This window comes from Corvus kubaryi, unplaced genomic scaffold, assembly GCF_017639235.1.
Source record: "Corvus kubaryi isolate FWS band 111438036 unplaced genomic scaffold, C.kubaryi_AGA036_p1.0 37341, whole genome shotgun sequence".
Lineage (NCBI taxonomy): Eukaryota > Metazoa > Chordata > Aves > Passeriformes > Corvidae > Corvus > Corvus kubaryi.
Window position 1 is genome coordinate 1341417 of NW_024581112.1, and position 15797 is coordinate 1357213.

Below are 15797 nucleotides of genomic sequence, written 5' to 3' on the forward strand. Positions count from 1 at the left end.
TATGGAAAATACTGAAGATGATAGTCTGGAAAGAACAAAATCTAACATACAGAGCACCTCCTGCTTCACAGTGCTTTCCATCACATTAAAGTGATTAAAAAAATGCATTAAATTCATGTGCACATTTTATGTACATGTCCCTGTACCTTTTCTTTGGTGTTAAAAATTCAAGTCTAGTGTACAAGTGGAACCCAATTACAAAGGAAAACTTTCCCCTAGAAGTTATTCTAATCAATTGGTGGCTTAAAACCATACAGCTTTTAAAAGGCATTGTTCAAATGTATATGAAAATTTAATTTAGGAGTTCATACATACATTATTGCTGCAGGGCCTCTGACAGTTACAAGGGCTCCTGAATATTAATATTTGCCACTGTATTATTAATATAAGGTGAATTTTTGTTCAGTAACGTTCTATAATACAGCATGTTGATTTTTAAATGAGCAGTGCCTTTAAGTGCAACACTCTGCAAGCACAATCAACTTACAGTCTATCACTCTAATGTTCTCACACATATATCAACTTCGTGGCCACCATAACAAAAGCAAACAAAACAAAATAATCCCAAGTTACCAGCTTTGAATCTGTTACCTGTTGTTGCCTGCGGTGTTTCTTAGCTGGCAGAGGTGGAGGTGTATCAGATAAAGGAATAGGATCTACATGAGTAGCCATGACCTCAGGCCAATGGACTGATGGAAGTTGAGCAATAGAGCGAGGAGAAAGAGAGTGAGGAAACACAAATCCAGAACAGAGAGGTGATCTTAGCTTTATAGAAAAAAGAGAAATTACACACAGTGTTTTCTTTTTGGAATTTCTCAAAAGATACGGCACATACAAGCTGCAGTTTTAGCACTGTGTTTGTTGGAGTGTTTAGCAGGAAAGGAGGTGTGCTCTATTGCAACTCTCAAGGCATATTGAGCTACCAGAAGCAGCACACAATACCAAATGCTAAACCAGCTTCAGCCTTATTGCAATGCAAAGGTACGTGGCTTTACAATTATAAGGTTATTCTGTTCCTTTAAAAGGAGATTTATTCAAAATTTGCTCTAGTCATTACAAAGGCAAAAATATTCAAAGGAATGAGGAAAAGAAAGTAAGCTAGAGGACAGACTGGACAGACTCCATGGAACAGCTAAGATGGGTAGAAGCTATTCATCTCCCATAACTATTCAAGATATATTTCTACCACTTTACATGGGGGGGAGGGAAAGAAGCTACAAAACACAAAATGAACACCTGGACACTACTAATCAAGTTGTCATAAGCTTGTCCACAGACTGTTTCCCAGAGGTGCATTACATTATAGGGTTTGCCAGGCAAAGATTGTAACTTAGTGCTGCTTGGGTCATAAGAATTCAGGGTTTTTTGCCTTCTGAGTCCCATCTACCTCATCAAAGACACTTTACAGTTAGAGCAGTCCTTTAGCTTTACTATTAAATCTGTTATCTGACTTGGTAACTGGCAGAGAGCAGTTTGCTTTAGGGTCAGTTTGTTACATGTTGAATTACCAAAAAATAAAAAATGAAGAAAATAAAAAGGCAGCCATGAAAGAACAATGCAAACAAAGGGAAATGTCTCTCAAACAAACCTCTTTATTTTGTGGCTGGCTCGTCAGCACAGCCGTGGAAGGCTCAGTGGCAACTGCTTCAACATCTGAGGGGGTCTGAGTGGAAGGGGATATATTCGTGGAATTGCCATACAGCTCACTAATTTCACTTACACTGATATAGCCCTAAAAGGAGGAATTCAGAAGTTAAAAGGAGCAAAAGCCAAAAGACGTGCAAGAGTATTAATGTATCCAGTACAATGAAAGTTAGTTTAGAGTGATTCAGCCAAATATTTGTTATCATTGAAATACTTAATCATAAATAAAATAAAATTAGCATCAAGATTTTCGAATGTTAAATACATGGATTCTGAAAACTGTTCTTAATTAAATTCCAAAAACATTTGTGTAATCAAAATGGAAATGTACATTAAGTGTCCAAAAGATTTTACTAAAATGCAAACACCCTTTAGAAATTATGTAGCTCTTTCTCAGGAAAGCAGATTGGGCGAAAAGGAAGAATAAATCTTATCTTTATATCTTAATTTGTTTTTTGTCTCTGATTAAATAAAATAACCTGATTTGTTTCTTGCCTAACTATTAAGCTAATTTGAGTAAATCAAATGAGTAACAGAACTGGGAAGAACTTTTATAAAGACAAGTCATTGCCATAAATTACACTAACAAATCTCCCATTTGCGTCATCTGGAAGACACTTCTAGCTTTTATATATTACCAGAAGACCCCAGCTAAGATGCTGTTAGTGTTAGCCCTGCAGCCATTACAATTTGCTTCCTTTTTTTTTAAATTAACCAGTCATACAGAAGGTGATGGACTGAGAAATGGCAGGAACATCAGTGTGCTTCTGCCTGCAAGAAGATTTATGCAACCAGATTTAAGATATAATGGCACAATATAGTTATTGCATGTATTTCGGTGTTAAATGGACAAATGTTTTTTAAAAAGTAAAATATGGATTCTAATCCATTGTGCATAGGATACCAGGCTGTACAAAGTCCAATGTCATAATCCATAGAAAACAAGGCTATGCCAAAGGAAGAATAAATCACTGTTGAAGCAATGTTATAAAGATGAGCTAGAAATATGTTTATTTTTAAATCAAGATGTTAAGCTGCTTTCACTCTGACAGTGTGTGGCAAGGGCTGTGTTTCTAGTACTGCACCAACATAGTGACATACCAGTGTGTATACTTCAGCAATTCCATAAGAGAAGCCAGACTGCTATTAGTATTTCTTCTTTTTAGAAATGCCTAAATTTAGTAATGATCATAGAAGACAATTTGAAAAGAAATACCAACATTACTATCTATTAGCATAATTTTCAATGTATGATATCAGTTATTTCAAGCAGATAAGACAATTCTGGAAAATTATGTATCATACATACAGAGTGAACAAAGCACTCTACAAATGGGAGGCAAATCTTAACTCTTATATTATTTGATGACCCATTAATTGAGGAAACTGGCTAGGATACTAAAGTTTATCTCTGAAAACATGTGACAACACTACAGTAAAATAGAGTCCAGTATGAATTAACAAAACTTGCTTAATCATCTTGTAGTGGCGGTTTATCAGTAAGCAAAACTCAGCAAGTCTATAATGCAACATTGTGTCATTTTGAAGATATAAACACTTTGGCCATTATATGAAAAACATTCAGTTCTGACTCACACCAGTGAGGATTCACCATGGGGATAAAAAACCAAGGAAAGAACAAATGACTGTGTGCTAGTTCAGGCCCCTATTACATTCAATTAAATAAATGGTTTCAAGTCAGATTAGTCATCCAAGTCATTTTGTCAATGCTGAACTTTTAAACAGCATTGATTTTGCTCGCTTATTTAAGTACTGGGATAAGCATCCTCCCTCTTTGTGTGAGGCAGCGTTACTCTCTTGCAGGCAGTGACTCAGCTCACAATGAATGGAAGAGGGTTACAAATGTGTGCTTTGGTGAAGAGGGCTGGCAAACATTGGACCACAGACTCGACTGATGCATGAGCAATCCTATAGTGAAATGAACTGCTGTGCCAGCAGTCTCTATAAGCCTGTTTGCCATTTGGTGCCTGATTTTCAAAGGTGCCAGGACAGCCAGAAAAGAATTAAACTGGGCCGAGACAAACACAACATTTGGCAAAGGCATTTCTTTTGTAGGACAGAGCCTGTGGAAACACCGAGGATGAAACAGATAACCCTTGCTGTTCCTCCTCTTATTTGCCTTGGAGTAAATCCTAACTGACTTCACTGCAGTGATGGGAATGACACTACTGAATAATGCATTTCATTAAAAAGTGTAGCCTCACTCAATGTAGTTGCATTTTGAAGTATGTAAGTAAACAAGCCATTATGTGTCTGTGATAAAAACCAACCAGATAGCACCCATTCTCTAGTGAGAGAATGCTCAGATGCATCTCAAAAGGAAAAATAATGAAGCTTAGACTTGCCAGATGTCCTGGTGGGAGGTCAGATGTCCAGGTCAGAACCTTGACACTGAAAGTCTAAGCAAGCGAGGAAGGGTGCTCAATCCCAGGGGCATGGGAAACTGCACACCAGGAACTTGGAGATCAGATAAGCAAGATCCCAATTCCCAGGTGCTGAAAGGATATGTGGTTGTGTTAGACTTTTGAGAGCCCAACTTCCCAGAGTGACAGCTACATCATTAGATGTGGCAGACCTTGCTCAGGGCTTCAATACAAGCAGTTCCAGCAAGTCCAGTCAGAACTCTTAAGCAGAAGTTAATGAAGCAGCCATAGATGCATAGATTTCTTGCTTACTCTAACTATTCAAAAAAGTGAAATAAATAGCTCAATACGTATCTTAGAACCACAGTAGCTTGAAGTCTTCAAATCAATACTTTTTAAAAAGAACAAAATGTACATTTGTCATGCTTTAGCAAAGAGCCTTAGAATAAGGGAGGGGAGGCAATGATAAAATCTACAGTGCAAAAACAAGACCAAACTATATTTGTACTTGAACAGTTATTCCTAGATCTCATTCTTCTTCACTTCAATGAAGTTTAATTGTCTATTTTGAGAAAATTAGACATATACACACACTCCACACACATAAAAACAATAATTTCTCCACAGCAAGAGATTAAAGTGATACCAGTTACATTTGGAAGAATGTCAAGAGAAGCTATTTCTGCTCACTAATGAATTTAGACTTCTATGAATAAGTTTAAAAAATTGTATGAAATTACTTTGTAAAGACTTGATGACTAGGACTTCACTAAATACGAAATACTAAAGTGCTTTTGTATGAAGCATTATTAAAAGTTAGTTATGGTAAAGTCAAAAGCAGAGAAACTCTTTACCTCTTTCAGACTATTGGGACTGACAGGAAATCCCTTTCCTCCGGAAAGTGTGGAATATTTCTTTTCCAGATTACAGAGATTTTCTTTTTCCTGTCAAAACCACACATTTTATATTAAATAGCCACATAGTGAAAATAAATGTTAGCCATTTCCTTAACTATGTGAAGAAACACACTGGGAGAGAAAGCTGAAACTGCACAGCAGAGCTTCAGCTTCATCCATTGAGAACAGAACTGAACAAAAACATGGAGATACAGAACAAAAAGCAAATGAAAGACTTAATACTTAACAACCACAGCCAAACCACATAAGTGCTCCTTCAGCGTTTTGAAAATGATGACTCTGCTTAGTGAACAAAACATGATTTCTCTCACGATTAAAAGGAAAACATAAAACAGATGTGAAGGGTTCACACCAGCTTCTTACTAACCAGATGTTAGCTGATGTGAAGTCATCTCATGGCCTTGCAGGGGCTATTGCAAGCCAGAAATCTGAGCACTCTGTGCACCGTTCTGGTAGCCACACAGGGAGCACAGGCTTCCAGCTTCAGCACGTGGGTGGGTGCCTCTGCTTGAGCCCTTGGGAGAGGGGGCACCTCTAAAACACTCGTAATTATCAAATGCCAGCAGTGTTTTCTCTTAAGAAACCTGCTGATTAACTGCAAAAGATTGTTTCTTTTTCTTTTAAAGGTGAATGTCTGTCACACGATTACCAACTTGCTAGCTTCTGCACAACTGATGCTCTTCTTGTGCTCTACATTCTTTTATTCTATGAAATGCTCTTCTATTGCGTGCTAAAAATGCTTGAAAGACAAAAAATACTTACCCTTTGCAGCATCATTATTAAGTTGTTTTTCTCTTTTACAAAATGATCTTGTTCTCTTTGTGCTTGTTGGACAATATGATTGGCTTGTTTTTTGAGAGCAGAAATCTTTTCCTAATATAAGAAGAAAATCACAACTTACATGATTTATTTTCAAATCTCAAGACAACCTGCAGCAAGGATCGTATTCATGAAAGTTCACTTATTCATATGCATGATTAAGCAGCAGGAAAAGAAGTTTTTACAAGACAGCTCACTGCTCTGAAGGAGATAATTAAATAAGAATTAGACAGTAAAGAGAAAACTTACTCAAGAGACAAAAGAATAATTGCACATATTCTTTGATAATATAGTGACAAGCATCCATATACTGAACAGAACTGGTTAAGAGATTCAACCTCTGATTTCTGAAAAAAAGTGGTATTTAATCGATTGAGATAGGACCTTTATAACTAATTTTTAAAATAACTATTTTCTTAATTTGGTGTTCTACTATTATTTTAACAAAACCATTTAACAGCAAAATCAATAACAACCCTAAAATAACTGTAGTTTTGTCCAGAAAGTACAACTCTCCTTTCTTAAAAAGGAAAAGAAAAAGCTTTGGTACTTTTTTTGAGCAAATTAAAGGGTTTGATTTTCACATAAAATATGTAAACAGGGCATGAAATGTTATTAATTTCTTTCTTGGAGAATTGCATTATTTGATCTGTGTGGGATGTCACAGGGCCATTATCTTTGCTCTGCTTCAAAAACTCTTTCAAAGAGGAATGTTTTGCATTATTTCTTGCAGATGGGCAGGCTGTAGATACATTTCCTTGCCTTTATGCTCAACAAAGAACAAATTAATCGAGTGTTGGTGCTCTTACCTTTCTACTGACAATGCTGCGCTGATATTCAGCTACTTCATGCAGGAGCTGTTGTGTCAGATTTTCCTTCTCTTCATCTAACCTGCTTTCGTGTTCAAGCTGCTGAAATTCTAAATCTTCAAAGTGTTTGCTTTCTATGTCCAGAATATCAGCATCCTTAAGAAAAAAAAAAGTAATATGTAAAAAAGTAATCATACTTTCATTGATACCACAGTAGAGATGCTTACAAACACAAAAATCAACCTAAAATTATATATTTCCTACAACATGTCTCACCAGGATCTCAATACTTTTAATGACCTACTCTCATAATAAGAGAATAAATAGGGCTAATTATTATTTTGATGTTGCTTTCTCCATCACTCCTACTATTGCCTCTTGCTAAGAAGCACCTGCAGAGCGAGGGAGCTGTTTTGCAGCATGCAGAGCAAGTGGAGCCCCCCAAGCTGGCTGGGCTCTGCTGTAGCCTAGCTGGGACACCACCAAAGCCTGAACCCACCTAGTGAAGTTGTCACATGCCAAACTCAGAGGGCACCTGCTTTCCAAACAAAAGGGACAAAATATCACACCAGTATCCCCAGAGAACTGCACAAGGAATTAATTGCTGAAAATTGCTCTCTGTGCAATTAAGGACTCTAGTCATCCACCCTAGCCAGAAGGTGCAGTACTTCAGAAAAAGTATCAGCCCACTTTTATGCATTGCCCTGAACTGATATCATGTTTTGTCAGAAAAAGAAGTTGAATGCTGCAGAAATGAACCAAGAAACAAGAATACACCTGCCTTCCGCTTAGGGATGATGAGATAAAACTCATGGTGCTTTTCAGCACAAGAAATGAATGCTAATCTTCCTCCTGCAACATCTGTGCATTCATAATATGAACTCCTGCTTACAAGTTTCAGAGTCCTGAAGAAAAGGGTGTTTTTAATAATTGCAGCATTAGTAAATGGTAAGGCTCTCTAAAATAAACACATTGTACATAACTTGCTACACAAGAAAACCTACATCCTTGAAGCAATTTTAGAGGAAGGCAAACTTGCTCCTTTTCTTATTTCAACCTAAGGCAAAGGTTACTGGCCAGGATAAGCCACTACTAAGGTAAGTCTCTATAAAAGGAATTCAAAGCCAGGTTCCAGTGTACCGGGAAAAGACACAGAAATGCAGAAACTGAAGGATCCAAGTTACTACATGGTATACAAACATCTTCCCCTTACTCTCCAAAAATGTGCTCTTCACTTGTAGGAGATAGTGAAGAGATCAAAAGCCAAGGTGTGGGATAAAAGTTACAGGAAAGCAGTTACCTAAAATCCAGAAATGCTTCATTTGAACTGGCCAGACATCTTCAGCATCCCCAAAAAACCCAAAAGGGCTTTGCCTGGGACATGAAAGTCAGTAAATTCAGCCTATTGTACGTCACAATAATTGCTACTGAGGCAGTAGAACAGACTCCAGAGAAGGCAACCAATAACGAAAAAGCCAGCTGGTGGCATTTAAAATACACTTCCTGCCCAATAGGGAGAGTGTATATGCATTTCAGACACAGGGAGCCCAAGAATCTGCCAGCTGCCCGCCCCAACCCAAACTCCAGACTCACCCTGCAGCCAGCTGCTACAGTGAAATTGGCTGCCCACTCCCCTGGGCACAAATTACCAAGTTACTGAAGCCCGAGAGAACAACTGAATTTGTCTCCTTCATGCCTTCCTCCTTGTCAGTAAAGTAGCACAAGATAACATGTTGCAGACTCAGGTATTTCACAGGATAGTTTGGGTTGGAAGAGACCTTAAAGATCATCCCATTCCAAACCCCTGCCATGGGCAGGGAACCTTACGCTAGACCAAGTTGCTCAAAGTCCCATCCAACCTTGCTTTTAACACTTCTAGGGATGAGGAGTCTACAAGTTTTCTTGGCCACTTGTCCCAGTGCCTTACCAACCTCTGAGTAACAAATTTCTTCCTAACATCTAATATAAACCTCCCCTCTTTCAGTTTAAAGCCATTACCCTTTGTGTTATCACTACCTGCCCTTTTAAAAGGTCCCTCTCCAGCTGTCTTGAAGACCCCTCTAGGTACTGGAAGGTGCTGTAAGGGCTCCCTGGAGCCTTCTCTTCTCCAGGCTGAACCCAGCTCTCTCAGCCATTCCTCACAAGAGAAATGCTCCAGCCCTCTGGTCATCTTTGTGGCCTCCTCTGAACTCACTCCAACAGGTCCATGTCTTTATTTTGTTGGGAGCCCCAGTTATTTTTGGGGAAGATATTTTCTCTATTTTGGGTATGACACTTACAATCATTTCATGACTGCTCTCACACTTGAGATCAGTTTGAGAGCTCCTGAGCACTAATTCAGTGATAACTTCTACTGCATTGACCACAGCAGCCACAGCTAAATTCCACTACAACTGGCCTGGACTAATATGCAATAGAACTAACTGGACACTTAACCACACTCCCACATTTCAAGTTTTGTCCCACTTTCAAATCCAAAATCATTATTAAGACTACTTGTCAGGAACAAAAAAAAAATTTAAAAAATTTAACCAAACAGATTTCTAGAAGCCTCTTGATGGTCAATAGTGAAAAGAGATTTACTACCATCCCACAGCAACAAGACTGCAGCATCTCATGAATTAATTAATACATTCAAGCATGTGACTGCAGAGGAAAAGCTTCCTTTTCTTTTAATATGTATGAGACATTACATAATACTGCCTGTTTTTTTTAAGGTTACGTACAAAAATCTTTAAGTGTCTCAAAACCAGCGCACTTTTTCTGTAGCAACTGAGAATTTAACATTGTTGTTTCCAAAGCTGGGCTTTTTTACTTTTTGCTCTTTGAAAAAACAGAATAGAATTCTGCAAATAAAACAACATCTAATGAGTATTTCCTATAAAGCAGAAAAGCCTTTTTTCATCACTGCTATTACAGTATTTTTTCCTGATATAAACACCCAAGACAGAAAAAAAGAATTAACTTTTAGATAGCCTCTTGAGCTTGCCATACTGATGCTTTCAAAATTATTTCCTCTGCCCACTAAAGCTAACTATATGTGCTTAACACTTAAGGTTAATGAATACTAAGAGTTTTCTACAGAAAATAACGGTACCTTCATTGACAATATTGTAGCTTTTTTGCTTACAAATAACACAAACTAAAATCAAGTTACAATTAGACTTTATGCAAAGTTTATTTATACCAGCGTGACACTGTTGAAAATATAGAACAAAATAAAGCTATTTTGGTAAGTGGTAAAATATTCAAAATTAATTTTTCAAAGTGCAGTTCAGGCTAACAGCTAAGTTACCTATTGAAAAAGAGAAGTTATCCATGCCTTCACCAAGATAGCAATTTACTGGCCAATTCCTGTCTTTGCTCACAAAGGTAAAGAATGATGTTCCACCATCCATCCAAACATCACAACAGCTTCCACATCACCTAGCAGACCTAAAGGGCTAATTACAGGCAAGTGACCCAAAGCTGTAAAAACATTCAACACCAAATGATTTCTAATCCACACATTTGCACTCTACTTATTTGCCATCATGCACATAATCTATTACAAACATTCCACAAAAAAAGCCATAACCCTCATGACTATTAACAATTCTAAGTCGCAAATATGTTCAGACACTGGATACTTGAAAGAGAAGATGTTACACTTAACTAAGAAAAAAAAAAAGAAAATTAAAAATCAACAAACAAAAAAAAAATTAGTGTGATCTTGAAACTTGCTACTGACCCTCTTCAGCTGCTGCTGTAACTGTTCCCTCATGGACTCAGGGCAATTATCAAGCTGCGTCTTCTGCTCGGAGTAAAGCTCCTGAAGCCTCTCTAGTTTTTCCCTCTCAGCATCAAGTTTTAATTTTTCCTGAAGCATGAACCAGAAAATAAAAACAATTACCTTCAAACCCAAGCAGTTGTTAGTGATTATGACAGTGTGTGGCACAACCTTACTGAACAGTTGAAGCACGCAGGGCAGAGACAGAAGCCTCGTTAGTTGAAATGCAATGGTGGGATGCAAAAGAATCAAAACAAAACGTTCATTGTTCTAGTGGCGTGATTAATTCTCTCTCTCATCGCTGTGCTTTGGACCTGTGCCTGGATGACTATTAAAGCCCCCTGCCCAAATGCTTGTCTCACCTAATGTAAAAATAAAATAAAGTAAGGAAACTGTAGCCATGTTAGTGAGGTAACTGATGAAGCTGAGAGAGAATGAGTAGCTTTTAGAAAGCAAAGCGGATGGAAAATGATGGCAGTTTGGAAGTGAGGGAGAAATGGATCTACCCAGGAGAATGAATTTCATGCCTGTGTAGCTCTCTACAGATACACTTTAGGAAGCAGTGAAAAGACAGAATGAGACAGAGCATTATGAAGAAATAACTCTGGGCCAGGAAATCCTGTTGCAGCAGAAACACCAAGTGATCCAGCAAATTTGCTTCAGGATACAGGAACTGTAACCTGTTCATGGGGATCACAGGGGACAGGTTCCCTGGTCTCCTTCAACTAGTTCAGCTTTCCTTTTGTTCCATGCAAGCAGCAGTACTCAGCACACTGCTTCTCACCCTCCAAAGCCTTTGGCCTTTTAATCTTTGTAATCAAATACTCCATGATTTACTGTGCAACACTGCTCCAAAGACTGGCTGTGTATCACTTAAAGCTTGCCTATAGACTGTTATTTATCTGTGGACCAAAGTTTGGGAACCAATAAATCAGAGCACCGAGCATTTTTTCAAAGTCTTTCACTTAAATCTACACTGGCCAACACAGCAGATGCATTTTCTCCAATGCAGCAATTAATAACTGGAAAAAAACCAATTTATGCCTGATATGCCAGGCGTAAATAATCAAGTAAGTCCCTGAAACCAGGCCATCTGCTATCTTCTAGCATCACACCTGTATAGTTTTCTTTTCCTACTTATTATTCTGTAGTATTGCATCTCCTTTCAGATGGTCTCTAATCATCTCTCCTTAATACTCAAAAATTAACAGTATTCTGGCTACTCCAACAGCAGCTGAATTCTGTCACAGCATCTATTCATTTCCACTTTTTCCACTCCCAACTATTATTTAATTTTGAAATCAAATGTGTGGTGCAGCAGGTGCTGTATGATTGGACATTGAATCACTCTTTGCCATAGAGAAGGAATGTCTTCTAGTATACCCTGCTTGCCATTTCAAACTGTGGGAAAACTTCCTCTTTGCTACGCCTGACGAGTTTCTCTTATGCATGGCAGAGGCATAGTAATAAACATGTATTAGCTGCCTGCTTTCTTAATGATTTTATCTCTAAATCTGAGTGGGATCAGGGGCTGGGATTCAGTTTTTCCAGTAACTAAAAACAACAACAGGAAGAATTTTTATTCAAGTCCAATGTCAACCAGATTCCCAGCTCCATTATGTTCATTTACACGTGCAGCTTCTGAGTTCATACCATCAGATGAACAATATGCTGAACACAAATACATTTTATTAAGCTTGTGAAAAGGAGCAGCTGAGCCAGCATATTCTATGACCTGGACTTCCTGTCCTAGCTCCTGTCTTACAACAGCAGCAGCAGGGATCAGAAATACAGAGGAGGTAGCACGAGTGAGCTGCACAATGAGGGAGAAGCATGCAACTCCTGTGAGGTCACCTCTAGACCAAGAAGCCCCATTTGCTGAATCATCCTTATTTCCAAAACAGAAGGAAAGCTATGAATAAACTAGTGGTTCCCCTCCTCACAAACTCTGCTGTCCATTTAACATTCAACCCACGGTCTGCCACCTTGTTTCACACTTGCCTTTTCGGCCCACCTAGCCATCCAAAGCAGCAAGGACTTCTCTGACCTTGGCTGCAGTGCCTCTGAAGCTATGAATAGCTCTCTAAATGTCTATGCACTGCTACAAGCATGCTCATTCATCAATGGGCAAGTCAAACCTCGGGTGTGAGGAGACATCATCAGCAAGGATAAAACTCCCAGAGACTCCTGCCAGAGATACTGTTACATGCCTCAAGAAATTAGAAATGTATTCCTTTGAGATTGAAAGTGATACTCATCTGGTCTATTTATAGCATAGGAAGTGCTAACATCCCACCAAATTGTCTCCCTTCAAAATGTGCAGTCTTAACAGGAAATATCACTTTCAGCAATGAGAGGCATTATATGTTTTGCAGCTGTGGAGTTAAGTTTGCTGTCATCTCAGGCTGTGCATTGGTGAAGTCCATTTAATTCACAAAAAGTAATTTGAATGAGAATGAGAAATGAGAAGTGAGAAATTTTTCATACAATTTTTCATACTTATTTTTCTGTAAGTGAATCAAGACAAGTTCTTCTAGAAGGGGAAAGATTCATAACTTCACAAGCCAAGTGCAAGATGCAGCCGAGACAGGTCTGTGGCTGACTCCACAAGCTGTTTGCTCCGGAGCAGCCGGCGGCACGGCTGTGAACAGAACCCACGCTCCTGCTGCTCATCCTCATTTAACCGCAGGAGCTGGGACTTGTTAATACTTCTCTGCAGACAGCCCCAGTGCTGATGCCAGAGGCACATCAACTGCAGGCTGGCTGAATTCTTAACATCCAATTTCCAGAGGAAAACAAGTACAACATCTGGTCTTAGCCTACTGCCCAGCTTGGCCTATGGTCTGCCTCCACATGCATGTTATGAACCGATTTGGGGTCAGCCTGAATACAAAGCAGGACTGACTTGGGGTTTGATGACGCTGGGGCAAAACTTGGATCTGTTTTGGAGGAGTTCTGGAAACTGTGAAGGATAGCAGTAGAAAGAATTGTTTTAAATGTTTTAAAGTAGCAGCATCTCATAACCCCCACTAAACTTCAGACATGCACATTCACTCCCTCTCAGTATGGAATCAGCTACTCTCACAACTCTCACAGGTTCCTGAGAAATGTAACTGCATATAACTGACTAGAAAACCCCACTGAAATAAAACAAACTCTCCTGTCCAAACTGTACATGCTTCTTTTCTGTATTTTCAGACTACTCTTTCTTGCATTCCTTGATCTCTTTAAGAACAGATGCATTAAAATTGCCACAATTTAATTCTTTGTGTTTAAATCCCTGTGGGTTTCATGACAAAACTATTAAGAGAAGAAAATAAAATGTATGCCAGGTATATGAAAAGGAGTATAGTAAGATAGGGGAAGGTTGTTCATAACAGTTCTTTTTTTCTGTATGAGTGGTAACTAATTTATTATATAACAGTCTGTATTCAGTGATGGCATCTATACAAGAGATCTCAGTCTTGTTTCAGATGCATGTATTAATCTACTGTTAAAAAGCATTTTAAACCAGAGGAAACGATCCCTCTGCTTTGAGTAAAAAAATCCCAATAGGTGCCCACATTAACCTGCTCCTAAGACAACTCAAGTTTTTTGGAATTTCTAAGCTCATTCTCTGACCACTGCAATGTGTTGTCCTAGTGAACAGATGGGGAGGCAAAAAGAAAGCCCTTGATTGTAGAGCACTGCTCCTTCATGAGGGTAAATGAGGAAATAATCATCCAAACCACAGGAAAAAAAAAATCAAGTTAGGAAATACAAATTCCTATAGTCTTCAGCATCCAGAAGACAGTAAGAGGATTCCCATTAGGGGTATAACCCATTCTGATATTTCTCTCATGAATGTTTTAAAAGAAAGCTTGTGAATTCAGGTTTTGCTCCTGGAGTCTTTGTAATCAACTTTGTGCTCATTAGTGTTCTCTCTACAGGATATCTTTATGTGGATATATCCAGCAGATACAAGTATTCCTCAATACACCTTATCTTGTGTATTGTGTCTTAAGGAGGTAGATAATGTTATGGATGTGGTAGCTCATCATTTTACAACACTTGATTACATCTTGCTGAACTGGAATCTGACCAGTAAATATGTAACAGGCTATGCTATATGACAAAAATTTGTCAGATTCATCAGGATAAAATCCAGCAGCAGGAATTTTGCATCTAGAAGAGAAAGGATTGAGGAGAGAGGTGACCAGTATATTTAACTTTGATTGCTGGTGGCTCATCTGACAGCTGCTCTTTCCTTGACTCTGTTCTTGCAAGTCTTTGCAGTACTAATTCAGCAAAGAGGCTGAGCTTCAAATGTTTTGGCATGTCTGGGATATTCTGTTAATGACTGAAAAAATACTTTCACAAAAGCATGTGGACAAAATTAAATGTATTCCAAAAAATATGAGTTATCCCCTGCCAGCTGCTCCTGATTTCTGTTTTTGAAGAGGGAGAAGAAACCTGAGTTGATAAAGGAGTTCCAGAGTATATATTTCTACCATGACATAAGGCAAAGGTCCTCTAGAAGAAAAGGAATAATCTCCCTCTCTTTTTTAAGAGTCTCAACTTTTGCATAAATACTTGTTTTGAAATGGTCAGTCAAAACTCCCGTTTAGCTGTGATTAGCTCCCACAGCATGCCTGCTGAATTCATTATTAATTTTCAGTTATTTCTGTTTATTCATGCTTACTGATCTATTCTTTCTTTCGCTGGCTGTGCTGTTACTTTCAACCTCATGCTTTACTTGGAGACATAGGGTGTGGGGAATCATTAACCATCCTCCTCCACATATGCTGGACTGCGTGTTTTAAAATGGCACAGATTAAGGAGGCACTGTGCGAAAACAGAGAGCGTTGCAGAGCTGGATGACATCCAATCAGGCAAATACAATGTTCTTCAATTTCCTTATAGACAAACATCAATCCTGATCTAAGCCTTATGAGCGAAGGTTCATCGGAAGGAAGTTGTAAATGCAGACAGCACCATGGACCTGAGGTGCTGTTCCACTGGAAACAACAGCATCACTGTTGTACACCAACAGTACAGAATGACTGCTGTGGTAGTTACAGGGAGCTAGGCCCTGGTGGCAGGAAAAAGGGAAAAGGGAAGGGAAAAGCTTCACCTGCTTGCTTGTTTCAGGTACTGCCCAGCTCAGCTCTCTAGAGCAGGCTGTGCCTAAAGTAATTTTTTCAAGATCTGTAACTAAGCTCTGTCCCAGAGAGTTTCAAGCTGTATCTGTCAAATTATGTTAGTAAGGACTTACCCGGGCTCTCCCTGCATAAATGGAACTTGTGATTAATAGCCTCAATGCTGATATTCACATATGTAGGTTGTCATCTTTTTCTGTAGATAAAACCAAATATGAAGAAAGGAAGGAAAGGAAGGAAAGGAAGGAAAGGAAGGAAAGGAAGGAAAGGAAGGAAAGAAAGGAAAGAAAGGAAAGAAAGGAAAGAAAGGAAAGAAA

The 15797-nt window shown here is 38.7% G+C and overlaps 1 protein-coding gene across 16 annotated transcripts in view; it reads right to left on the bottom strand.

Moving 5' to 3' along the window:
* Positions 1 to 15797, bottom strand: part of PHLDB2 (pleckstrin homology like domain family B member 2) — a 65767-nt gene that overhangs the window by 18657 nt on the left and 31313 nt on the right. For 6 of the 16 annotated variants that reach the window (XM_042031540.1, XM_042031539.1, XM_042031543.1 and 3 more), the window contains 6 exons: positions 10304 to 10432; positions 6574 to 6729; positions 5708 to 5818; positions 4883 to 4972; positions 1589 to 1732; positions 592 to 765 (listed from right to left, as the gene is read on the bottom strand). In XM_042031540.1, coding sequence (XP_041887474.1) covers positions 592 to 765; positions 1589 to 1732; positions 4883 to 4972; positions 5708 to 5818; positions 6574 to 6729; positions 10304 to 10432 — 804 coding nt within the window. The remainder of the gene's footprint in view (positions 1 to 591; positions 766 to 1588; positions 1733 to 4882; positions 4973 to 5707; positions 5819 to 6573; positions 6730 to 10303; positions 10433 to 15797) is intronic. The other 10 variants (XM_042031552.1, XM_042031548.1, XM_042031553.1 and 7 more) reach the window with 5 other exon arrangements.